Raw genomic sequence first — 27,913 nt, forward strand, 5'->3', positions numbered from 1 at the left:
ATGTGTTCTGATGATAAACATTGGATAGGATTTTACAAATGGGATCTGATGATAAAAATGTGATCTAACAAGATGTGATCTGATTATAAACATTGGATATGATTCTACAAATGGGATCTGATTATAAAATGTGATCCAATAAGATGTGTTCTGATGATAAACATTGGATAGGATTTTACAAATGGGATCTGATGATAAAAATGGGATCTAACAAGATGTGATCTAATGATAAACATTGGATATGATTCTACAAATGGGATCTGATGATAACAATGTGATCCAATAAGATGTGTTCTGATGATAAACATTGGATAGGATTTTACAAATGGGATCTGATGATAAAAATGTGATCTAACAAGATGTGATCTGATGATAAACATTGGGTAGGATTTTACAAATGTGATCTGATGATAAAATTGTGATCTAATAAGATGTGATCTGATGATAAGCATTGGATAGGATTCTACAAATGCGATCTGATGATAAAATGTGATCTAATAGGATGTGTTCTGATGATAGACATGGGATAGGATTTTACAAATGGGATCTGATGCATTTATAGATCATATGCATTGATTGATCGAATACAGGATGATTGTGCTTATTGGAGACTGCCACCTTCCCTGTGATTTATTCATAGTGGATTTCTTGAATAGACGATCATACCCTCTGTGATGTGAGTGAAGTTTCAGGCTGCAGAATGGATCCCTGTCTGTCACATTTGGCGAGCCTGGTAGAGATCCTAGCAGTAGCAGGCAGGCAGGCAGCATCAGGCTGGGGATGGGGAGGAGGAGACAGCAGAGGAGGGGCGAAGGCTGCATCTTATTTATTTATTTCTCTCTGTCTCGCTCCTTCCCTCTCTCTCTCTCTAAATGCTTAAGGTGAAGAGTGCAGAGGCAGCCGATCCCAAATCCTGGTTGAATGGTGCTGAATCCCAGGAGGAGGAGGAGGAGGGAGCCTCGAAGAAGAGTGAGGGATCACCCCCAGGACTGTCTTGTGTTGGAGCAGGTGTCAGGGTCCCCCTGCGGAACATACACACCTCCAGATCCGGGGTGTCACCCGTACAATGACTCTGTCCACACCAGCCTTTCCCCACACCGCAGCATCTCCACACGTGACGATCTGGCTGCTGGGGGGCCACGCGTGACCGATCCACAGGACCAAGGGGGGTTAACTAAAGAGCCACTACTACAAAGGTACAAAAATCGGAACCACCCTGCCTTCAACAACTGCCCAGAGAGCAATGATCTTCTTATTCAATTGAAGTGTCTGGGGTAAGGGGGGACTTTTAGCTCCCCTGCAGGCTCCACCCAGCGAATTTTGGGGTGGAAAGACTTGAATTTGAATGGGATTTTTGGATTTTTGTCTTAGGAACATCTGTTGCTGCGAAAGACTGAGCCCAGACACCTCTTTGGACTGATTTCTTCTATTCCTCTCCTAGATCAGATGTAGATTTGACATTTTTGGCTTTAGATTGAACCCTGAGACAGCAATTGGAACATGTCATAAGCAGCTTTGTTGTTGCTCAATAGCAGCTCATTATTGCGACCTGCTGATATTCCTTTGACAATATCAGAAAATACAAGATTGATCGGTCCATTTAAACGTCTTCAAGTGTCTCATCATCATTTTTTTGGATAGCTGCTCGCCCATTGACATTAGTTTTTTCGAATAAGCCAAGCATTTGGCAGACAATATAGGCGCTGACTTTTTTCCGCTTCTTTTCTGATACTTGACTATTTATTGGCAGGACTGGGGGTGACTTTCTTTGCAGCTGATTCTGCAAATGATCAAATCAGCCCCCTAAATAAATCCAGTTTTTATTTTTTCCTCATTGGGAATATCCGAAAAAAAAAAAAAGACTTAACGCTGTCATTTTTTGTTTTAGTCGCCAATATGAAGCTGATTTTCAAATAATATTCATGCAAATATCTTTCATTATTTGCTGTGCTTGCACACAGGTATTCAAACCAAGCTGTTCCAGAGGAAATTCGTTCTTGCCGTTCGGCGCCTGAAGTTGCCTATTTTTTTAACTCGTATTTGACTGTCTTTTTATTTCCTTTGCAAATGAGGATTTAAGTCGTTTTTTTTTTTTTTTGTGATCTAAGAAAAAGAGCGGGTACTTTTGTGAGCCAGTGATGGAGAAGTTGGAAGCTGAGTCAGATGTGGAGCCTCAGGGACGCCCCCGTTCTTGCACCTGGCCCCCGCTCCCCGAACCCTCTTCGGATATGCCCTTGCCTCCTCCTGGCTTGGATCCAGGGCAGATGCGCAAAGCTAAGAGTTCACGCAGGAACGCCTGGGGTAATTTGTCCTACGCCGACCTCATTACCAAGGCTATAGAAAGTTCTCCAGAGCGACGGCTGACCCTATCCCAAATTTACGATTGGATGGTCCGGTTTGTACCCTACTTCAAAGACAAAGGTGACAGCAACAGTTCTGCTGGGTGGAAGGTGAGAACCCTCAATTGGTTTCTTTAGGTTGATCGGAAGCACCCAACAAAAAGGCAAAGTTAAATGTAATTCCATAGTTTTGTGTTGATGTGAAAATGCCAAGATAGAGAGTTGTAGGAGGTTAATTAAAAGATGTGACTTGTGATGTGACAATGAGAGGTAACTGGCACTTTACTGCTATTAATATGAGCTGTCTGTACAGTGTGCATGCAAAAGGGAATCCCTGGCCAGGAGTAGGTTTGCATGGCAATGTCAATTCCAAATTGGGAGATTAGATATGAAATTCTTTTTTTTTTTTTCTGCTAGCAGTGGTTCTATAGGGAGCATTAACTTTGGTCTATTGGGGCAGCATTTTGGACAGAGAGTTTAAACCACTGCAGAATAATTTGCGAACAGCTCCACAGCCAGTGTGTGATCAGTAGAGAGAATAAGAGAAGATATCTATCTATATCTATATCTTTATATATATATATATATATATATATATATATATATATATATATATATATATATATAAAAATGTATGTACGGTGTGTGTATATATAAATATATGTATATATATATATATATATATGTGTGCATATATACATATATATATATATATATATGTGCATATATATATATATATATATATATACATGCATATACATATGCATATATATATATGTATATATATATATATAAAATATAATATATACCGTATATTATATCTATCTATATATATATATATATATATATATATATATATATATATATATATATATATATATATATATAAAATAACATACGTTTTTTCCTTTCTTGAACTAGGTTCATTTCTACAGTGGGTGCAGGTTAATTTTTTTGTCATTTTGTGGAGTGCTAGGAAATTTCATTTTTATTTTGTGTGTGCATTGCGATATAAATGGTACTTTTTAAAAAAAAAAAATGACTTTCATACCAAAATCAGGCAGAGAAAGCAACAGTTAGGGTTAGGGTTTGGAAATCTCTGACATACGTGATCTGGAGTCCACTCTATGTGCATGCAATAAGGACTGGGGCGAAGATGGGTGAATGCAAATGCTCAGAGGGTTAGGTACTGAGGGGTTAATATGCATACACTGTGAGGTGGGTGCTGAGAAATTATTGCGCATGCATTACACATTGGGCAAGGAGGGGACCATGTGTAGGTGCTGGGGTCTTGGCACTGAAGGGTTAACACTCAAGGGGGCACGGGGGGGGGGGTGTTAATGCACATGGTGTGGAAATTGTGCACTATAGGGTTAATGCACATGCACTTGGGACTGATCTCTGAGAAGTTAAACATGTGCTGAGGACTGAGCACGAAGGAGTTAAGACCTCTGGGCTGGGGACTAGGCACTAAGGGGTTAATGCGGATAATCTGAGGGATTGAAGGGTAATTCACATACCCTGGGAACCAGGAGCTCAAGGGAGTACCATGCAAAAGCTACAGATGGGTTAATGGACCCTAGAATTTGGGCATAGAGGAGCTAATGCACCTGCCTTGGGGGCTAAGGAACGTGTACAGAATGGTGTAGAGGAACTAATGCACATTTGTTAAGGACTTGGTGCTGAGGGGGTACCTACCTGTATGGGGACTGGGCATTGAGGGTTTAACACACAGGGAGTGGTAACTGTTCTGTGTTTATGAGTACCAGGCATTGAAGGCTAAATACACAGCAGCTTGGGACTGGATACTTAGGGGTTAACTTCCACATGCTGGGGACTGGGCACCAAAGGGTTACTGCACATGATCTGGAAATTGGGCTTTACGGGTTTATCTACATAAGCTGCAAACTGGGCGTAAAGCGTTTATGTGCATGTGGGGTGGATAGGGCACGAGGGGTTAAATGCACATATACTGGGGACTGGACCCTGAGGGGTTCATATACATAACCTAGTCACTGAGTGTTGTGGCGTTAACACACATGAACTGGGGGCAAGGCGTTGAGAGGTTAATTAGGACACTGGGTGTTTAGGGGTTAATGCTCATACAATGCACAATGAGAGAAGAGGGTAATGCCATGCAATAAAGACTGGGCACTGAGGAGTGAATGTACACACTGGGAATTGGGCCCTGAGGGTTAAAGTGCATGCTCTGAGGACTTAACATTGAGGAGAAATGAAGGGTTAATGCACATGAGCTGGGGACTGGGTGCTGAGGGTTTTTATTTAGGAAATATCACTATTAAAAAATTAAATATTTTAAGTGCTAAGTGGTAAATGAAAATATGCTGGACAAGTGCTGAGGGGTTAATACGCATGAGGCGCTGAGGGTTTAATGCACTGGGGATTGAGCACTGAGGGGTTAATGCACATATATTGGGAACTGGGCATTGAATAGGTAGGGTGCATACACTGATGACTGGGCTGCAGAAGAATTAACGCACATGGGTTGGGGACTGGGTGCTGAGGGGTCATTGTCCCATGTGCAGCAGACTGGGCGCTGAAGGGCCCCCATGTGCTAGGAACTGTGTGTTGAGGGGCTAGTGTCCATGGGGCACTGAGGAGGTAACGCAGATGCTGTGGGAATCAGACACTAAGGGGCTATCGCCCATGGGCTTGGGACTGGGCACTGAGTCATTAGGGGGGATGTGATTTGGACTAAATGTAAAAGATTTAACGCTTATTGTGCCATGTGCTGCCATGGGCTATTGTCCATAGGGCACTAAAGAGGACTGGGTGCTGAGGGGTCATTGTGCCATGTGCTGCAGATTGGGTGCTGAAGGGCCCCCATGTGCTAGGAACTGTGTGTTGAGGGGCTAGTCTCCATGGGGCACTAAGGAGGTAATGCAGATGCTCTGGAAATCAGACACTAATGGGTTATTGCCCATAGGCTTGGGACTGGGCACTGAGTCATTAGGGGGGATGTGATGAGGACTAAATGTAAAAGATTTAACGCACATGGGTTCGGGACTGGGTGCTGAGGGGTCATTGTGCCATGTGCTGCAGATTGGGTGCTGAAGGGGCTCCCATGTGCTAGGAACTGTGTTTGTGTTGAGGGGCCAGTGTCCATAGGGCACTAAAGAGGTAATGCAGAAGCTCTGGGAATCGGACACTGAGTGATTATCGCCCATGGGCTTGGAACTGGCCACTATGTCATTAGGGGGGATGTGATGAGGACTAAATGTAAAAGATTTAACGCTTAGGAGTTGGGGACTGGGTGCTGAGGGGTCATTGTGCCATGTGCTGCAGACTGGGCGCTGAAGGGCCCTCATGTGCTAGGAACTGTGTGTTGAGGGGCCAGTGTCCATGGGGCACTAAGGAGGTAATGCAGAAGCTCTGGAAATCAGACACTAAGGGGTTATTGCCCATGGGCTTGGGACTGGGCACTGAGTCATAAGGGGGGATGTGATGAGGACTAAATGTAAAAGATTTAACGCACATGGGTTGGGGACTGGGTGCTGAGGGGTCATTGTACCATGTGCTGCAGATTGGGTGCTGAAGGGGCTCCCATGTGCTAGGAACTGTGTGTTGAGGGGCTAGTGTCCATAGGGCACTAAAGAGGTAATGCAGAAGCTCTGGGAATCGGACACTGAGGGGTTATCGCCCATGGGCTTGGGACTGGGTACTAAGTCGTTAGGGGGATGTGATGAGGACTAAATGTAAAAGATTTAACGCATAGGAGTTGGGGACCGAGAGCTAAAGGCTTAACACACATGAGCTAGAAACTGTGTGTAGATGGGTTACTGTACATGCACTACGGATAAGGTGCTAAGCGGTAATGTGTATGCAAAAGGGACTGGGCATTGAGGACTTATAACACATGTGTTTGGATTTGGACATGGGGCACCAAGGTATTAATGCACAGCCACCGGGAACTGGGTGTTGAGGGGCTAACACACTTGTGCTGCGAATTTAAGGCGTATGCACTGAAGATTTGGCACAGAGAATGTAACAAATACAAGCCAATAAGTGAGTGCTGAGGGGTTAACACACATCTACTTAACGTTGGTTGCTGAGGTGCTAACACACATGAGCTGGACACTGAGGGGCTAGTGTGCATGTTCTGGTAGTGGGTGCTGAGGTGTTAATATAAGTGTAAGAGTATAAAGCATTATAATAATAAAAGGAAAGAAATATTTTAGATTGCCACAAGAATCAGTGTCCTCAATTTCCAACATCTCTTTGGAATATGAGCATTTACTCCCCTGTTATCGTAGAGTTCATAGGAACACATGTGCAGGTGGTGCCAGTGTGGGTGGACCATGGCCTTCACAGCCTCAGGCTGACTATACACGGTTAGTTTTTTTTTGTTCAGCCAGCCAGCGGACTTAGGGCTCGTTCACACCCGAGGTGCGGGAAACCCCGGTTCTGTGTGCGTTTCCCTTATCGCATTCAAAGGGGAGGAGAGCCGAGAGTGAGGTGGTGCATGAACCACGAGGGTGTAAGATTCTTTGTGCGCGGGGAACCTCCAGTAATGCTTACCTTTTAGAGTAGGTGTCTTCAAAGCAGTGCTTGGGGTAGAGAGCAGAAAGGCCAATAGAAATATACTCCCTAAAAGTGTGAAACGAAATAGGTGCGTGATGCCTTACTGCTGGCATGCATACAGATAAGTGCGGGGAAATATATCCATGTGGGAAATCACTGGACTGGAGGCGAAATCCCTGATGTTAAGGTGGTACTTAGCTTTTATACTGTATAGGACAGGGGTCTCCAAACCTTGGCCCTCTAGTCATGTCTGTGAAAGTCAGAGCTTTACAATGCCGCATGGGATGTGTAGTTCTGCAACAGCTGGAGGGCCGTAGTTTGGAGATCCCTGGTATAGGAGGATAAGATGGTATATAGTATAAATGTATGCATGTTTATACTGGATAATTGATGTAAAGTAGTTTATCCTAGTGTCAGCTGCCCTAATGAAAATTGGAATTCCACTGAATACGCTGAATGTGTAGGCAGCATTATTTTTAATGAGCTAATTGTCCAATGAGAGATCAACATAACCCTTTCTATAACAGTACAAATGCCTACTGTACATACGTACATATTACAGAGGAATCACATACAACTTATTATTGTTGTATCTTTTCCAATAATACTCGTCTGAATTTCATATAATAGTTACCTGGTGGGTTTTGTACAATGAGAAGAGTTAAGTCAGTTAAGTCAGTATATTTTTTAGAAACTAAAATTCTGTAAAGTATTTTGTTCTTCTAGTCCCCCCAGGGGACTAAATTGATGTAGCACGTTGTCCTGTTCAGAACCGTGCTGTCATTAGGAGAAAAAAAAAACCTGTTTATTCATTTCTGCTGGCTGTCAGCTCCTCTCTAGGCTTAAGCCCAATTTATGGGCGTTGTTATGGGGGAGCTAACAGCACAGCACCAGGGGCCACCACCTTTACCTTCTCCCCAATTAGGAGCCAGCACAGTACTAGGAACTACCCCCTTTTTCTCTTCTATTATGAGCCAGTACAGCACTACAGCACCCCCCCCCATCCTATCCTTCACCCCCATTCCTGAGCCATCACAGCATTAGGCACCACACCCACTTCCTTTCCCCTATTTATGAGACCATACAGCACCAACCTGTACTGCTGTGAATGTGGGCTGTGGACAGAGAAGGCAGTCCGGGATTAGCTGGCAACTTGTGTCACTGTGAATGGTCGCCGAGACAAGTGCTGTCATTGCCACTCCTCTCCTTGCTGTCACCCAGTCCTCATTTATTATTTGTGTCCTCGAGAACAGCATCAGCAGACAATGGTGGAGCAAGAGGGCCGTGCTGTCAACCACGCTAGCTCAGCATCCAAGGAACCTATCGATTCGGGACACATGATTATTGTTATTATACAAGATTTTTTATTGCGCCAACAGTTTACAACATGAGGGCAGACAGTACGATTACAATACAATTTAATACAGTATTAATCAGAGAGCCCTGCTCGTTAAAGCCTACACATGCACTTTGTCCCCTGGGTGACAAAGAGCTCAAATATTTTTCTGGTGAAACTTATTTTTCAACAAGTATTATATCTACTGTATGTATCATTGCCGAGTTGGTCCTGCTGAACATTTTAAAAATGTTGATGTACCTAGTAATAAGTCAAAAAATCTGAAGCTTTGCTACTAATAATTCCTCCTAAAGGCTGCCTTCACACCTGAGTATAGCAGAACCGCAGGCAGAAATGGGTGTTTCTGGTGGGTATATGCGTTTTCAAATGTGTTTACAAATACCTTTTCAAATGCGTGAAAAATGTTTTAAAAACGCACAACACGATTGTGTTGCCATTATTTTTTATGCCCCCTAAACACAAGTAGCAGATGCGCGCTGCCAGTTGCACTTCGCTCAGTGCAAACATCTGGTACTTACTGGAGCTTCTTTGTTGCGTTGGTTGCAAAACTGGCAGCCCATTCAAGTCAATAAGCTGTCGCGTGAAAAACGCTCCAAAAATGCACGAAATGCACAATGAAAAACGTCCCCCGTCGCTGCGCTCAAATGTGAACATAGCCCAACTTGTTTACTATTACTACTAGTAGTCTTTTCTGAACTTTGGACTACATTTGTGTTGTCATCTTACATCTCAAGAATTCTTAACTCGTCAGTATAAGTCTTTTATGTACCTTATAGTTATTTTGTAATGCGGGATTGGCCCATAAAATGATTTCATAAGCTCTATTGCCATTTTTGTTCATGTCCAGTCTAAGTTTATGCCAGCCAGTAAGTGGAACAGTAAGATGTGGAATCTGTGCAAAGTAAATGTATATTGGCATATAAGAAAATATAGACAAGGAGGATATTCATTTGACTGAGAGTCATTTATTCTAGAGCAGGTACACAATAATTCACAAGACAATTCTGAAAGGCATCAGCTATTTCTTTGGCAAGATCACACAACTGATCAGATTAGTTTGATTGGTGCTCAGTATTATTTACACCTCCTGCAGATTATAGTACTATACCAAATCAATAACTACTAGTCAATACATTTCAACTGACAATAGTAAGCTTACATGGACAGCTCATTATTATATTTTATAGTGTTAGTATTCTATATAGTATCATTTTATGCTATATACACTATATTGTGAAAAGTATTGGGACACCTGCCTTTACACGCACATGAACTTTAATGGCATCCCAGTCTAAAGCCTCGTACACACGCGTCGAAGCAGGGAATTTTCGTCCGACGACCGATCTGCCGATTTTCGGCTTGTTAGTATGATGCTTCCGACAACCGACTCCGACTTTTCGGCTGAAAAAAATCTGGTGTGCAGGCTATAAAATTTTTGTCCTCCGTCAAAACACAGCCGATTTTCGTGCAGTCAGTACAGATTTCGACAGGGAAAAATCTTATGAGCAAGACTAGGCATGCTCAGAGAAGAAAGAACACAAAGAAAGCAATCCAACACATGACATCACTTCTGAAGTAGAATTTTGTCGGTCGACAAAAGTCCAGTGCAGTCTAGGCACATTCCAACCAACAAAACACCACTCTGGACAAAAGACGGACGGCCGGTCGGCAGAAAATCGTTGCGTGTGTACTAGGCTTTAGTCCGTAGGGTTCAATATTGAGTTGGCCCACCCTTTGCAGCTATAACAGCTTCAACTCTTCTGGGAAGGCTGTCTACAAAGTTTAGGAGTGTGTCTATGGGAATGATTGACCATTCTTCCAGAGGCAAATTGGTGAAGTCAGGCACTGATGTAGACGAGAAGACCTGGCTTGCAGTTTCCACTCTAATTCATCCTAAAGTTGTTCTATTGGGTTCCTCTACCCCAAACTAGCTAATCCATGTATTTTTGGACCTTGCCTTGTGCACTGGTCCAAATCATTTGATGGCTTAGGGGGGATTATGGTGTGGGGTAGTTTTTCAGGGGTTGGGCTTAGCCCCTTGGTTCCAGTGAAGAGAACCCTTAAGGTGTCAGCATACCAAGACATTTTGGACAGTTTCATGCTCCCAACTTTGTGGGAACAGTTTGGGGGTGGTCCCTTCCTGTTCCAACATGAGTGGGCACCAGTGTACTAAGCAAGGTCCATAAAGACATGGATGAGCGAGTTTGGGGTGGAGGAACTTGACTGGCCTGCACAAAGTCCCGACCTCAACCTTATAGAACACATTTGGGGTGAATTAAATCGGAGAATGCGAGCCAGACCTTCTCCAGATTTCACAGATACGTAAAAAATGGTCAAACATTCCCATAGACACACTCCTAAATCTTGTGGACAGCCTTCCCAGAAGAGTTGAAGCTGTTATAGCTGCAAAGGGTGGGCCAGCCAAATATTGAACCCTACGGACTAAGACTGGGATGCCATTAAGGTTCATGTGCGTGCAAAGGCAGGCGTCCCAATACTTTTGACAATATAGTGTATTATGAAATGTGTTCATTTTTTCTTAGATAATGATTGTTTAAATGTTTATGTTTTATGCTACATGGACATATCCAATGTAAGACCCCACTTTGCTGTGCAAAAGACCAAATTTTGATTTGCAGTGGCACTCCAATGGTGGCCATACACTCTTCAATAAACAATTGATTTATTTTCTAACTTTTTGTTTGTTTGAAGACAGAAAAGTCTGTAAGTGGAAAGGATCTTGGTTATAGAGAATATTCTATTAATACGTTCGAGGTTCTTGGAAGTAGGTGAAATTGTAAGCCATCTCTTCTGATAGGAATAATCAATCTATAATTGGCATCTCATTTGATCAATAAGCCACACACGTGAAAGTGGACTAATTGATTAATAGTTAAGATAAGATTTTAAATTATGATTGATCGTAAACTAACGATTGCATCTCTGTTTCTACCATGTAATCTCATAATCTGATCAATCAAACGATGAAAGCATTGTGAACGAAACATCTTAATATTGCCCTGCAACGTGATTAATAGTTGTCCACCCTGGCCAGCCAACTCAGTTTGTTTGAATTCAATCTATATTGAGTAGAAATCGATCGGAAGGGAAGTCATGGCTATACAATTGTTTCTGGATTCCATCATTTTGATCAAATATTGATCGATTAAAAAAAATCCAAGTGTGTGTGGCTATCATAAGACTGCAGAAAGTGAATCTGTTATAAAGCAACCAGGTTTTAACTTGCATTCTCTAGTTGCTGCGGGAACAGCTCGACTTTTGCTCCATTATTCATTAATGAGTCCCAGTTTTGTCTAAAGCTTGCCATACATTGATTTAAATTTGGCCCGGTTCAGCGGGGACTGTCCAAATTTTGATCCATGTGTGTTCAGGGAGGCTGTACAGATCTAGCGATCAACTTCTGTACAACCGCCCTGTCAGATTTTCCCTTCTTGATTAGCCCTGCAGGCTGTAGCTTACAGCGCTGATCAGTGTATTCTGATGGAAGGGAAGTTTCTCCATTGTCAGAATACAATAGTTCAGTGGGGAGGATTCCCCTGTCCACATCGAGTGTGTGGATTGTGAATCAGAGCAGTTTTTTTTCATTCAACCTGCAAGTTAAAAAAAAAGGACTTTTCTAATCTAAATGTAGATAGGAGTGTACATTTTTTGGGGGTTTTATGTATTGGAGGGTCTGCATATATATATATTATATCTGTTGTCGATGCTGCTGAACTCTGCCCATAACATTCAACAGTTCATGCTCCAGGCTGATCCTCACATGATTTTCAGCAAATTATAGGGGAATTGGTAAGAAATATAAGATTGCACTTCCATGTATTAGCGCATAATGCAACACATTATCAGATTAGTTCCTCTTTCATGTAACTATAGACATCTTTTCTGAACTGACTCGTATTTAATACTGTTACAAGAGGATATTGCTGTTCATTGCAGTTTTTGTTTGAAGACAGAAATGTCTGTAACTGGAAAGGATCTTGGGTATAGAAAGTATTCTGTTAAGATGTTTGAGATTCTTGGAAGTGGGAAAAATTGTAAGCTTAAAGTGACACTTATTCTTCCAAAATAATTCATACATAATCATATCCTCTACGTAATGGCCCAGTAATCCTATGTTTCATGAAATTGTTTCTGAATCTGCCTCCTTGTAACTGCGACTATGAGCCCGCTTGGAACAATCAGTGCAGGTTAATTGCTGTCATGTGCACATCTCTATGTGCATTACAAATCCCATAGTCCATAATCCATTTTAGAAGCAAGCAAGAGATGGTGGCTACGTTCCTACATACAGTAGGACCATGGAGAGAACAATGTAGCCACCCTCTAAGGCCCCTTTCACACTAGCGGACCGATCGGGTCCGCCTGTCAGTTTTTCAGGCGGACCAGATTGGATCCATCATTGTCCTCTAGGGAGCGGTTGATGTAAGCGGGCGTGTACATTTACACCCACTGAAATCCAATCTGATCTGCTAAAAACAGGATCGAATGGCAGTCAGGTGTAAATTGACCGTGTACATCCGATCACCCGTAGAGTAGATTTTGCTGTGTGTGTGTGCCCGTTCTGCATAAAGCCCCGTACACACGCACCGATTTTAGGCCGAACGATCGGCCGTCTTTTGTCGAGTGCTGTCGTGTTGGTTGAAAAGTGCTCAAGACTGCACACAAATTTTGTCGGCCAACAACAACCAACTTCAGAAGTGATGTCATGTGATGGTTAACTTTCCGTGTGTTTTTTCTTCTCTGAGCATGCCCAGTCTTGCTCATCTGGCTTTTGTCGGCCGAAATCTATACTGACTGACGAACAATCGGCCGTTCTGGTGTTGGCCAACAAAAATTTTATAGCATGTAGACCAGATTTTGTTCGGCCGATCGGTCGTTGGCCGAATATTTACGGCCGACAATCGGTACGTGTGTACGGGCCTTTAGCAAGAGAATGTAACCAACATTCCAAGGTTCTCCAGAACGTGTCCAAAGATTTCAGCGATCACATCGTTATAGCAGATTACGAAATGTTTCGGAGCGACGCAGGACACCTTCATCAGGCATGTGAAGGGGTCCTGTGTGGCTCAGAAACGTTGCTATCTGCTGTAATGATGTGAATGCTGAATAAAGCTTTGGACTCGTTCTGGAGATCCTTGATGTGCTGACGACATTCTCTTACTGTGATTACTCTTGGTTCCAGCCAATAGTCGCCTCAGCACCCACTTATATGCACAGCCGTTTCTACAGGAATGTGTGCATTGGGATAGAGCGTTCCTCTCTGCATAAACGGTTCAGACATGGACCAGCCATCCACCTGCTCAGCAGGGATCAGCAGACAGATTCCCCACTGAGCTGGTGGACTACTGGTGGAGTCCACCCCGTGTAAAAGGGGCTTAGGAGTTTGAAGATTTGGAGGAGGCTGAGAGCATTAGAAGGGACCTTTTTGAATTAAGAATACATACTTTAAGAGAGTTTTTCTTTTTTACCCACTTCCGGACCTTCAACCGCATATATAATGCGGGAGGGCGGCCCGGCTGCGCAAAATCACGTACGTGTGCGATCAGAAAGTAAAAAATATTGTTTCTTTTTCAAAATTGTGGGACTTTTTCGTTTATAGCACAAAAAATAAAAATCGCAGAGGTGATCAAATACCACCAAAAGAAAGCTCTATTTGTGTGAAAAAAAGGACATCAATTTTATTTGGGTACAGTGCCACACGACCGCGCAATTGTCAGTTCAAGCAACTTAGTGCCGTATCACAAAAAATGGCCTGGTCAGGAAAGGGGTAAAACCTTCCAGGGCTGAAGTGGTTAAACCTGTTCAGTGTCACTTTAAATAAAATGGGCACTATCCTACAGCAAACAGGTAATTCATTAAAAGACAAATAAGGTTTTTATTAACAGATTGTGGCAATTTATTTATTATAATTACTTAATATGTTTATACCTGCACCCCTACACCTTTTTTACTTTTTACAAATCAGCAATTTTATTATTCCCTTTGTCCAAACCAAAGTCAAATTGTACATGCTTATTAAAACACATTGCTTTCTATGCTGCATACTATATCAGTGCCATGAAGTTTTCAAAACCTCCTGCTTAGGAAAGATTGAACCTCTCACATTGTGTTTAAATCACACGTACAACACTTTTCCCAAAATTCCAATTTCTTATTCTTATTCTGGGGTGAGGAACAGCAAATTTTCACCTTTACCTATCTGACTTAGCAGTGTTCTATGACCCCTTCCTTGCAAAATTTGCTAAGCTCCTGGCGCAATCAGTGTGGGGGGGGGGGGGGCTGGGATCTGAAAAACCTTGGGGTTCTGCCAAGCTTATACCTTTAGGTGCTGTGTAATTGGCATATGATATTTCAGGGATAGATTCATTTGAAGTAATTGGTACTTTTTTAAATGTTAGAGTTGATTAACGGTACACCAATTTAAAATGTGTTCATTTCTACTTATTTTCCTTAAAAAAAATCCACTTGTCTTTGGGACTTGAGAAGCCTGAGACAGATCTGACTGATTGCTGAGATGGGGTTGTTTTTGTTGGGCATGCCACCAGAAAAGTACATAAGTCCGGGACAGTTGACAGATGCACAGTTGGGTTAGCTTGTATATCCTAAGATGTTGGCGTGTGATTTGCCCTTTAAGGTGGCTGCATATATTCTTTGTGAAAAGCCATCAAATCATATTTGATCAGATCTTATTCTAATTACAAACTATAGGCTGATGACTGGGGTATATGAAAATGGATCTTGCGGATCGAGAACGCTGAGGGCATCGTTAGATCCCTTCTACTGTCTTCTGGTGTAGAAGGATATACGTCTACAAATAAGTATACTGCTAGTAAATTTTAAAAAACATTCAAATAAAAATCCACTTGTCTTTGGGACTCGAGAAGGCTCAGACAGATCTAACTAATTGCTGAGACAGGATTGTAGTTATTGGGCATGCCACCAGAAAAGTACACAAGTCCAGGACAGTTGACAGATGCACAGTTGGGTTAGCTTGTTATATCCTAAGATGTTGGCAAGTATTTTGCCCTTCAAGTTGGCTGCATATTTGTGAAAAACCATCAAATCATATTTGATCAGATCATATTTTTTTTAAAATTCTTTATTTAGAAGTCAAGGAATTTTACATAGCCATTCGAAAAAAGATAAAAAGGTAATATTACAAAGGCACATCTCGGCACAGCTAGTATTTAACAACCACTAGGTCAACTGGCTGCAACTTAAAAAGGAACCCAACAAGCTTATGACATCAGTACATAGTTCCATAGGACCAACCATGGTGTTTGGCGAATTCCCTCAGCAGTTTTATGTTTTTAATAGTTCAAGGTGAGATATCGGTCTTATTGACCGAACACATAAAGTAAGCAAGTACAGAAAAGGCATAAGAGGAAAGGGGAAACGGGGGAAGAGCAAAATAAGAAGGAAAAAAGGGAAAGGAAACCCATCAGGAATAGACCATCCCACAGGATGCTCCAGTGGCTGTGAAGCCAATGGTGTCTGGTCCCTATAGAAAAATGGCACTTTTCCACTGCAAGTACCGGCTCGGCCCTGCCTGGCCTGGTTTGCTTTTCCACTGCTGGTACCGCATGGTACGGTGTTGGAACGGTTCGGTACGGTACGGTATGGTTTGCTTTTCCACTAAAGTAGTACTAAAGTTAAGTGGGTGGGATAACAACGGGGTGGGTGGGATTCTCTAACCAATCAGTGGCTAGTAGTGACTGCATGCAAAGGATTGTGGGATATGGTACCGGGTATGGTACCTCTTGGAACCACAATCGAGGTGGTACTGTTTTTGAGAGCCGTACCGTTCGGTTCCATGCAGTGAAAAAGCGCCGCCGTACCGTACCGAACCGTTCCTACACCATACCATACGGTACCAGCAGTGGAAAAGCACAAATGCGAGCCGAACCGTTCGGTTCCATGCAGTGGAAAAGCGCCTAAAGTAGGGAGTCCAGATCTTCCAATATTTATCTTCTTGCTCCTGCAAAGTCGTGGTAAAATTTTCCATAACTTGAATGTCTGCAATTCTTGTCTTCCAATGGGCAACTGTAGGGGGACACATACTTTTCCATAAGGTCAGGATACAGGCCTTGGCTGCTGTAAGTAAATGTCTAAGTAAAGAGTTCTTACATTTCTTGTTAGACAAAGTGGTGTCATTTATTAGGTAGGCTGCTGGGTTCCTATCAAGTGAGACTCCGGTCAGCATCTTAATAGTAGAGTCCACATCAGTCCAAAAACTGTTTAATTTTGGGCATTCCCAGAAAATATGTAGAAGGGTCCCCACAGATTCCCCACAGCGCCAACTTGTGTTCGGGACCTGCGGATATATTCTATGCAATTTGGCTGGAGTTCTGTATCTGTAACATCGTGGGAGAAGTTTATAACCTCCCTCCTAGTACCTACTTGCCAAGGAGGCTTTTTGAGCGAGAAGTATTATTTTGTTTTTCTAAGGCTGAGAACAAAGTTTGAAGATCATATTCCCAATGTTGTAAAAAGTTTAGGTCTGACACATCTTCCTGGTTCGTCAATGGCACTGCAAGTACCGGCTCTGCTCTACTCGGCCCTGCTTGGCCCGGTTTGCTTTTCCACTACTGGTACTGCATGGTACGGTGTTGGAACGGTTCGGTATGGTTTGCTTTTCCACTAAAGTAGTACTAAAGTTAAGTGGGTGGGATAACAACGGGGTGGGTGGGATTCTCTGACCAATCAGTGGCTAGTAGTGACTGCATGCAAAGGATTGTGGGATATGGTACCGGGTATGGTACCTCTTGGAATCGAGGTGGTACTGTTTTTGAGAGCCGTATCGTTCGGTTCCATGCAGTGGAAAAGCGCCGCCGTACCGTACCGAACCGTTCCTACACCGTACCATGCGGTACCAGCAGTGGAAAAGCACAAAAGCGAGCCGAACCGTTCGGTTCCATGCAGTGGAAAAGCACCATTAGAGAGCGTAAAAGTGTGAGAGTAAATGAGGAAGCTACAGTAATCTCCATCTAAGCAGATCTGCTCAAGCGTTGTGAGCTAGCTTAGGTTTTGGTGGTCTACTGGTAATGACCAAAGGGGAGCATTTAGTTGATCCTGACGCAGATCATATTCAAACTACAAGCTATAGACTTACAAATGGCTGATATAAAAATGGATATTGAGGATCAGGAACACTGAGGGCTTCAGAAGATCCCTTCTATTGTCTTCTGCTGTAGAAGGATGCAGGTCTATGATTTAGTAAACTGCTAGTAAATTTGACAAAACTTTAAAGGGTAAAAAATAAAACTATTAAATACGAAGGTGTAATATGTAAAGAAATATCAATTACATGCTATACTAAAAATATACTCCAAACAAGGCAAGCCCTTTGTGATACTTTAGGCTAAAAAAAGCATTGGAGAAGTTGTTGTGGGCAGTAGATGTTTCCTTTTGCGACAGTTTTAACCATGGTGCACTAAAGTGTCAAAGAACGATTGCAACTGTGCATTGTCCTGTCACTTATTAAATGTGTGTTTGAGAATTTTACACATTGTGAAGTGCTTGACACATTCACACATCTTGGCTTTTTCCCTGGTGTTCAGCTAGTACGCCTACAACATCCCCTTGTGTATGGCAGGTTCTTGGATTTACATGCTGGACTATTCCTGGATTTGGTATTTATATCACAAGTCCACAGTTGTTTTTATTAATACCTGGAGGGATTTTAATCCACTGAATGCTGATTACTTATCTTTCTTCAAAAGATAACATTTTATGTTAACCCCTTTATTGCTAAAGGTTTTTACAATTAACAACAAGAGCATTTATTTTTTGCATTTTGGAGAGGTGTTGGTTTCACCAAAAATTGAAATTTACATTCACATATCAATTCAAGACTGATAGGGTTTTTTTTTTTTTTTTTTTCGATAACCAAGCTAATTCTTTTTTTTTTTTTTTTTGTGCGTGGGAAATGGATTTAATTTTTTCTTCTGCTTTATTTAATTTGTTCCATTTGCAGTTCACATTAGGTCAGGTGGTACTTGATCCCAGCATCTCTTCTCTTTGCCAGTGGGTCATTTATAATAGTGATCTATTGCCACATGATAATAATTGGACTTGTATTATTCATGAACTGTCACTACAGAAATATGCCTGCGCCACCGTCGCACCATAGCAAATCTCCATTTCCTTGAAAGGACAATCCAAACCCCACTTACCAGCCAGCAACCTATAAAGCACATTTTAATAGGCGTCTTTTAATACTTGCCAAGGTTATTGTGCGTTCCATGGAACTAGGTTATGGGAAAGTATACAACATGATGCTTGTAGGGCTAATGCTTAACCCAGTGAGCCCAATTGCTGCCTAGGAGGATTACCTGACATATACTAGGCAATATATGCATGCGTCGAGAGAATCCTTTAGTGGGTCAAGCAATTGGCTCTAAATGTTTAGATTCCACCACCCAGGGGAGCTTTCCTTGTATGTTTACCACCAGAGATGGGTACTATATGGTCTTTGTAGCCCTGAGGAAGCGATTGGTGAAACACGTTGACACTGAAGACCCCTACCATATAGTGCTCATCAAATTAGCCACCATATACGTCTCTCCCTTTGAGGGACTATTTTTATATAATTGTTTTTGTGTATTGTTTTATTTAGTTTTTGATACAAATAAAACATGGATTTTATTTAACCATGAACAGTCCTCTGTTTGGCCTGCACAATCCGATTCTTTCTTTTTCCTTACATAACCATTGCATGTAGAGTAGAAGATACTAGATATCATTTGTGGAATACATTTTAATAACCAAGGTGGTATCAGTCATAATATTTTCTTATTAAATATAATAGAAATATAGAATTGATTTGAAAAATAGGAAAACTATAGTCCACTGTAGGACCCAGCAGGTACTTTTTAGAAACTGCAATCAAGTGCTTCCATAGATAGCAGTAAAAACTGAGGCACCGGTTGTAATACTTTTTAGGTGTATTGGCTGACCTCTGGGATTTTTTTTCGAGCCTTAGTATATGAAGCAAAGTGTATCTATTTGATAGTTGTATGGTTAAAGGTCTAGAAAATTCAGCTGATATACGGAAAATATGTTTAAGATGAGAACTCTGTTATCTCTGATTGCACTATGCAATCACATTGATATGACAAGCATACAATTTGAGGGCTGATTCTGACTCTGAATCTACAAGTGTTTTGGCAGCATGCATGTGTACAACAATGTGTAAGTTTTGAAGGAACCTGTACCAAAGGATATAGGGGCTACCACTGCTGACCTCCGTTTGGAAGTCTAGAAGTCAGAATAACTGTATATTTTTTTTTTTAGCCTTTTACTTTCAAAAGATTTTTATTTGTAATATAATGGAACAGATACAAAACAAGCATTATGAACCATGCACTAGAAGCAAATATTTGACAAATTGAAACATACTAAACAGAATACATACAACTCTCGAAAACTTCAAAGTGTAAGTAAGCAAGTGGTCTTCACATGTTCCACAATGCGAAAGGCGCAGAGGAAAAGTTATGTGTCGTGAAATGGAGATCCTGAGAGGCCTGCCCAATCCCAAGGTGACCCCTACTGTTGGCTAAGACTGTCCCCTCAGGAGAGATAGGGCAACCCCGGCTCCCCCATAACTCAGCTCTGGCAAACCAAGTTGAGGTATTAATGATTTACCCATATAAAAGAGAGCCGTAAATTTATAAATTTAGATCAAAATGTTATTGAGTAATATGCAACCCTACGAGTCGAGAAGGCTTCCAATACCGTGAAGGTAGGAAACAACTAGCGTCTCAAAAACTTCACAACAAGCATGGTATGCTTAAGAGATAATTGTGTGAAGAAGAGAAAGAGAAGAGACAAAAGGTGGGAAAGGAATAGAAAGGAGAGTTAAAGAGGCTATTAAAAGAGAGAACAGAGGAAGGATAAGTCCATGATAAAGAGGGTGCGCTACTAGCACAGAGGAATGAGGTCTTAGAGAGAAAAAGTGATAGGAAAGAGTTTTCCTGACAGGTCCCTAAGAACAAGAAGGATCAAACTAGTGCTGCAGAGCATGCAATAGGGTTTTAGTGAACTCAGCCCATGGTTCCCACACCACTTCAAAGATATGGTGAATATCCAGGAGTTTGCTAGCTAACAATTCTTGCGACATGATCCAGGAAATTTTTCTTTTAGCGCGCAGTATGGAAACAGAAGGTCGCTTCCAAGCGCTGGCTATAGTCATTTTGGCTCCCAGAAGAATGAAGTGAATGAGACGTTTTTGAAATTTGGATGCGCCCGGAGTAGGCATGTTAAGCAGAGCAATCTGTGGTGACTGCACAATAGATAAACCCGTGACTTTCCTGATGATATTGAATACTTTATTCCAGAAGCCCCGTATTTTGGGGCAGTCCCACCACATATGAACGACAGAGCCCAGGAGGGAGCAACCCCTAAAGCAGAGCGGGGATAACTGTATACTTTATTGATTTCAGTACCTTAAAGCTATATTAAAGTCTTGTTTTTTAATTAATAAAATAAAAAACATGTCATACTTACCACAGAGCAGCCAAGATCCTTCAGGTCCCTCGCCGGTGCTCCTGGCCCCCCTCTCCTGCTAGAGCTGCACGATACTGGATAAAATGAGAATCACAATTTTTTTGCTTAGAATAAAGATTACGATTCTGAAGAACTTTTATATTTTTAAAGATTTTTAAAGATTTACAACCCCTGAACAATCAAACAAACAAGATGGCAATAAAAAAAAGACATAATACTCTTTGCTTCAATCAAATTTGAAGAAATGTAATGAAAAATAATGAAATTTCTAAAAGAATAAAAAAAAATTACCATTAAGTTATATTAGGGTCTTTTTTTTTTTTTTAGTACTCGCCAACACCAATTACCGATACCTACTGCAACGGTTTTGTTTACACTTCAGCTGTCAGCAATGGTACAAAGCATTGACAAGTTCCTTCTTACTACTTTACAAATTAAATATTTTTTTTTCTTGTGTGCTTTTTTTACTGTGAAACGTGTGTTAATATGTTAAAGTTGTAAAAATATTAATGAACAAAAAAGTTTTAATTATTAATAGTTTATAAAATAGAAGTAAAATAAATAAAAAAAAAAGCAGCAGTAAAATAATAATTAAATGGAGAAGGAGAATAAGAAATTAATAAGGCAGATTCAAGTAAATTAAGGGTTAATAAGGGGTTAAACAGAGAAACAATTTAATAAAAAAGTATTTTTTTTACTTGACAAGGCTGCTTTAAATTGACTTTATTTGCTGACCTAAGTTCATCCCTTTTATCTGTAAATTAATAAACAGAAGGACAGATACGAAGATACAGATTTCTTTTTATCGGTGTCTTTCAGCGCTAAACAATGTTATTGATAAACATTTCCGGCTGCTTTATTTTTTTACAGCTGTGAGCAGGAGAACTGCTCTGCACTTTTTACATGAATTGTGGAAATGCTGGATTAGAATCATGTGGGGGGGTCTAATCGAGACTGAGATCTTTTAACGATTAATCGTGCAGCTCTACCTCCTGCCGAGCGCCCTCACAGCAAGCAGCTTGCCATGGGGGCACCTGAGTTGGGCCACTGCTCTGTTTGTTCATTCACACACTGAGCCGCTGCTTGGCACCGCTCCCTCCGTCTCCTGATTGGCTAATTTGCTGTGATTGACAGCAGCAGGAGCTGCTGCCTAAAGCCAATCAGGAGTGCGAGTCCCCGGAGAGGCAGGGCTCCCCTGGACATCACTGGATTGAGAGGGGGATCAGGTAAATATTAGGGGGGCTGCTGCACACAGAAGTTTTTTTACACAGAAGGTTTTTTACCTTCATACATGCATGAAGGTAAAAAAAACCTTGTGCCTTTACAACCACTTTAAAGTGACTATATACTAGTTTAATTTAATTTAAAAAAAAAAAAGAAATTTTGGAGCTTTTGTTTGATTTTCTAATAGTTAGTGGGGTCAAATCAACATTTGTCTTTGACCGTAGTGATGAGAAAATTCGAAGAAGCAGGATGGAGTAAATTAAATTCTGACGCTAAGTGTGTTTTTCGTAATAGAAAAATGATACATATTGTAGATGAAAACTGTTTAATATGTCTGGGATTCCTTTAAAATAGTAGATCTAAAAGAAAATTTTCAAGACTTTTTTATAAAATTTGTTGACCCAATGGTGGCAAGAAAGAATGTTCTGTTGAATTTCTTTCCCCGAATTTCTGTATGAACGTTTGTACAAACATCTACCTGTATATGGGCAGTTGTATCAACCTAACATTAAGATAATTATCATTTTCAGAAGGAGGTTAGGCTCCATATTCTCAGTTCAATACAGTGGTTCTTTTTTTGCATTTCATTATGCATTCTTTGTTCGAAATTTTTCCTTCCATAATTCCTAATAACGAAGATACATCCAAATATAACAGATCATAGGGCGGTATACAAACTGTAGTAAAAAAATAACAAATAAGCAATAACACACATTTACATTTTACATTTACACATTTGGGTCGATTTACTAAAACCTGAGAATACAAATTCTGGTGCAGCTCTGCATAGAAATCAGTTTCCAGTTTTTTATTTTTGTCAAAGCTTGATGGCCAGTTCACACCATAGAAACGCAGTCCAGATGCGTTCCAGATGCTTTTCTGCATGCGCGTTTTTGATGCGTTTTGATGTGTTCCAGTGCGTTTTTGATGTGTTATTGGTGCCTTTTTTGATGCAGTCCAGTGCATTTTTCCCTCTCTTTTATCTTAACCTCAAATAAGGAAATGTGTATTTCAGTGCCTTTTTGGTATGTTCCAGTGCTTTTTTGATGCCTTGTACAGCGTTCCAGTACAGTCCAGTGCATGAAAAATGCAGCATGTTCTACTTTTTTTTTTCTGAAACTGGAACACACTGGAACTGCAAGCACTGGTGTGAACTATGCCATTGGAAACCATATAATCTACTTTTCATGCATTTTTGATGCAGAAAAAAAATGCACTGGGCTGCATGTAAACTGGCCCTAATTCACCAAGCTGAAGTTAGAAACAGATTGGCTACCATGCACCAGGTTTTGCACTTTCTAGTTTTAGTAAATCAACCGCATTATATTTATGTTCAAGGGTAAACCAAAGAGAAAAGCACTCACAGAAGTTAGCAGTATGGAGGAACCAATATCACATCAGGCGTCTTATTCATCCGTATGGTGTTAAATGTGCCGTACCCTGACTGCATGGTATAAAGGTCGTTAGAGCTTTTAATCAACTCCAAGTTGCATTGATCTGACCCAAGAGACACAGAAGTGGGGAATTCCGTGTTGTGGAATGGAAGACTAATGGCCCGTACACACGATCAGAAAATCGTACGCAAAATACCGATTTCAAAGCGATCGTACGATAATCTGATCATTAGTACACAGCTTTTGAGAGCTGATCACCACAATTCATGCAAAATTATTAATCACTTCAGCCTCGGAAGGTTTTACCCCCTTAATGATCAGGCCATTTTTTAGGGATACGGCACTTTGTTACTTTAACTGACAATTGCGCGGTCGTGCGACGATGTACCTAAATAAAATTGATGTCCTTTTTTTCCCACAAATAGAGCTTTCTTTTTGTGGTATTCGATCACCTCTGCAATTTTTATTTTTTGCGCTATAAACAAAAGAAGAGCGACAATTCGGAAAAAAATATATATATTTTTAAGGTTCAGCTATAAAACACAGCCAAAAAAAAAACGTAAAAATCTAATTTCTTCATCATTTTAGGCCAACATGTATTCTGCCACATATTCTTGGTAAAAAAAAAAAAAAATCCCAATAAGCGTATATTGATTGGTTTGCACAAACGTTATCACGTCTACAAACTATGGGATATTTTTATGGCATTTTTATTTATTTATTTTTTATTAGTAATGGTGGCAATCAGCGATTTTTAGCGGGACTGCCGCGGACATATCAGACACCTAACTGACACTTTTCACACTTTTTTGGGGACTAGTGACATTATTACAGTGATCAGTGCTAAAAAATATGCACTGTTACTATACTAATGACACTGGCAGGAAAGGGGTTAACATCTGGGGCGATCAAAGGGTTCAACATGTCCCTAGGAGGTGCTTTCTAACTGTCTAGTGCAGGGGTGTCAAACACAATTTAATCGTGGGCCGTATCAGCATTATTATTGCCCTCAAAAGGGCCAGTTGTATCTGTAAGACTAGATGTCCAGAGCATCTCCTACTCTTACATAAGACGTCAAGAGCCTCCCCATCATCAGAAATTGAGTCCCCCACCCTCCCTTACATCACAGTGCACCCCCTTATCTTGTGCTGCTGCTGGGAAGAAGCTGTAGGCATTGCTGAAAAGCAAAAAGTACAGGGACTGGACGAGGGCCAGAAGAGGGCTGGAGCTCTCCTGCAGCTGCAGAAGAGGTGCAAGGGCCACATGAAATGGCCTTGAGGGCCGGATTCGGCCCGCGGGCCTTGTGTTTGACACCTGTGGTCTAGGGGATGGTCTGACTGGGGGAAGACAGAGATCCATGTTCCTGTTTAGAAGGAACATAAGATCTCTATCTTCTCCCTGACAGAACGGCTATTTGTCTCATTTACATAGGCAGATTGCCGTTCTGTCTCTCTTGGTAAAGACTGGCAGGCCCCAGCGGACATTGCATCCGCCAAACCGGCTGGTTGGCTCCCAATCACAGCAGGAGCAGGTTGCCGGTGGCGCGCGCGCCTCAGACCAGGAAGAAGATGTTACGTACAGGTATGTTGTTTCGCGCAGCCGGGCCGCCCTGCTGCAGTAAATTTGTGGTGCGCGGTTCGGGAGCAGGTAAGCACGAGCACAAATATTGTTCTCGTATGGTACCAGATTGTACGAGTTTCGTTTAACCACTTTACCACCGGAGGATTTTGCTGTCTTCCGTCCAGGCCACTTTTTGCGATTCAGCGCTGTGCGACTTCAACTGACAATTGCGCGGTCGTGCGACGCGGTACCCGAACGAAATTTACGTCCTTTTTTTCCCACAAACAGAGCTTTCTTTTGGTGGTATTTGATCACCTGTGCGATTTTTACTTTTTGCGCTATAAACAAAAAAAGAGCATTTATTTTGAAAAAATAACAATATTTTTAACATTCTTTTATATGAAATTCCCCCCAAAAAAGATGTAAAAACCAATTTTTTAAAAATTTTTTGGCCAATTTGTTTTCTGCTACCTATGTTTGGTAAAAAAAAATTGCAATAAGCGTATTTTGATTGGTTTGCGCAAAAGTTATTGCGTTTACTAACAAAGGGAAAGATTTCTGTCATTTTTGGTGTTTTTTTTTTAACGCGTAATGGCGGCGATCTGCGATTTTTTTTGTGGGACTGCGACATTGCGGCGGACAGATCGGACCCTTGACTGACATTTTTGACACTTTTGGGGGTACCAGTGACATTACTGCAGTAATCAGTGCTATACATATGCACTGTTACTTTAAAAATGACACTGGCAGGGAAGGGGTTAATTTTATTGGAGAGGGAGGGGTTAATGTATGCCTGGTGCTTACTGACGTGTAGGGGGGAGGTGACTGAGTGAGTCATGGACAGATCGGATGTCCAGCTATGCTGAACAGTCCGATCTGTCACTCCCTGTCACTATGGAGATCCGGCCGCTTGTGTTTACACAGGCGGGCGGATCTCCACACTAGATCCCCGGCGATCGGGGCAGAGCAGCGGCGATCGCCGCTTCTCCTCCCCTGGCCCGACTCCCGCTGTGAATGAAAACAGCGGGAGCGAGCCTCCGGCGGTGCGCAAGCGCCGCCCAGAAGGGGGAGTGTCTGACGACGTTAATACTACGTCGTCAGACGATAACGAGCCACTCTGCCGCAGTAGTATTACTGTGAGCAGACGTAAAGTGGTTAATCAGTAGAGTTGTCGTTCGAAAATACAATACAAATACACTACAACACATTACATCACTTCCGAATTTTTATTCTGTCGTATGAGAATTTTCATCATTTTAGTAAACTCTTCATTTTCGATTAGACTAGCAGGCAAAAAAACAAAAACAAACGGATGATTATTTGTCCGATAATCTTATTGTGTGTACCAGTCATTGGTGGTTCTTAACTTTTTCGGCCCCTTTCACACATACGGACCATCAGTTCAGTCACGTTTTTTTGTCATCAGTTTTTTTCAGTCAACATCAGTTTTTATCCTTTGTCATCAGTTTTTCATGCGTTTTTCATCATGGAAACCCTATTTTCCATCCATCTGGAGGATCCGATCGGATGAAAAGACGGCCTCAATTTAAGCCTCAATGCACGCAAATATGCACGAATACGCCCAAATACATAAACAAAAAACGTCTGGAAAAAGTAGATGCTCAAACAGGAGTATTTATTGTATGCAAGAAGCCAAAAGGAGATGCTCAAACTGGAGTACCGTGTGTAAGAGGCCTAATAAATGAATTGATGTTTGCTTTTTGGTTTATTACTACTTTAAGCTCTGCCAATATCTCCATGTGTAATCGAGAAATAAACAGAGGGCGCAGCGGCCTAGTGCATTATCCTTACTATAAAAAAAGCTTTTATTCTATAAGAAAGGTACTCATAAACAAGTGCTTTATAAAGGCATATCACATTGGAGTGGCTGTAGTACCCACAGTATCACCTCATGGATAAAAAAGTCCACAGAAACTGGCTGACGTGTTTCGAGGTCCTGCCTCTTCTTCAGAGCCTCTATGTGTGTTCCAGGTCAGGACACAGCAGGTATTGAAGCTAGTGGATCAACATGATACTTACGGCCAGGTCACACCATAGAAACGCAGTCAAGATGTGTTCCAGATGCTTTTCTAAATGCGGTTTTTGATGCATTACAATGCGTTTTTTTGATGTAGTCCAGTGCATTTTTCCCTCCTTAAATTTAAATAAGGACATGTGCTTTCCAGAGCATTTTTGGTGCATTTAGGTGCGTTCCAGTGCATTTTTGAAGCGTTTTACAGCGTTGCAGTACAGTCCAGTGCAGGAAAAATTCAGCATGTTCTACTTTTTTTCTGGAACTGGAAGGCACTGGAACTACAAGCACTGGTATGAACAACACCATTGGAAACCATATAACCTACTTTCCATGCGTTTTTGATGCAGAAAAAAAAAAAACCCACACTGGACTGCATGTGGTGTGAACTGGCCCTTAAAGCATTTGTTACCCCAACACTTCCTATTCCTGATATGTGCCTGCTGTACCATGTACTTGTATGACAAAGTATCCTGTTCTCTTTGTATTGTTTCCTTTATGTAAAACCCTTTGTGTTCCTGCCAGTCCCTCTGCTTTCCTTTTAAAAACTGACCACACTAAGCAAAAGAGCAGATTGTCATCAGTTCTCTAGCTATGCTGAGAACTCAGCCTGCTCTCCTCCAATGATCAGACTTGTCCTGACACCCCCCCCCCCCCTGAACAGCCATCCACTGGGAAGATCAGTGTGCTTTTGCTTCTCCTCCCCTATCTCTTATGCAGCTGAGAACAGAGGGAGTGTGAACACTTAAAAAAAAAGGGAAAAATGGTATTGATAATGTTTTTTAATATCTATACACAAATGTTTTGCCTTTCGTTTCTATTTTAAACTGAATAGATTATTTTAGAAGGTGATCGTTTGCCATCACTTTAAGAACCCCTGCTTTAATGGTTCTTCTCCTGTATTTTGTGTAAGAACCAGATCGGTCTAATCTGTTAT

The 27,913-nt window shown here is 41.5% G+C and overlaps 1 protein-coding gene across 1 annotated transcript in view; it reads left to right on the top strand.

Annotated features, from left to right (window-relative positions):
- The first annotated feature begins 1,883 nt into the window (after nt 1–1,883).
- The window catches only part of FOXO6 (forkhead box O6), a 151,895-nt gene continuing 125,865 nt past the window's right edge, over nt 1,884–27,913 (top strand). The window contains exon 1 of the mRNA XM_082245845.1: nt 1,884–2,450. Coding sequence (XP_082101971.1) covers nt 2,139–2,450 — 312 coding nt within the window. The 5' untranslated portion in view covers nt 1,884–2,138. The remainder of the gene's footprint in view (nt 2,451–27,913) is intronic.

Source organism: Pelophylax lessonae (assembly GCF_965119305.1).
Source record: "Pelophylax lessonae genome assembly, chromosome: 2".
Taxonomy (NCBI): domain Eukaryota; kingdom Metazoa; phylum Chordata; class Amphibia; order Anura; family Ranidae; genus Pelophylax; species Pelophylax lessonae.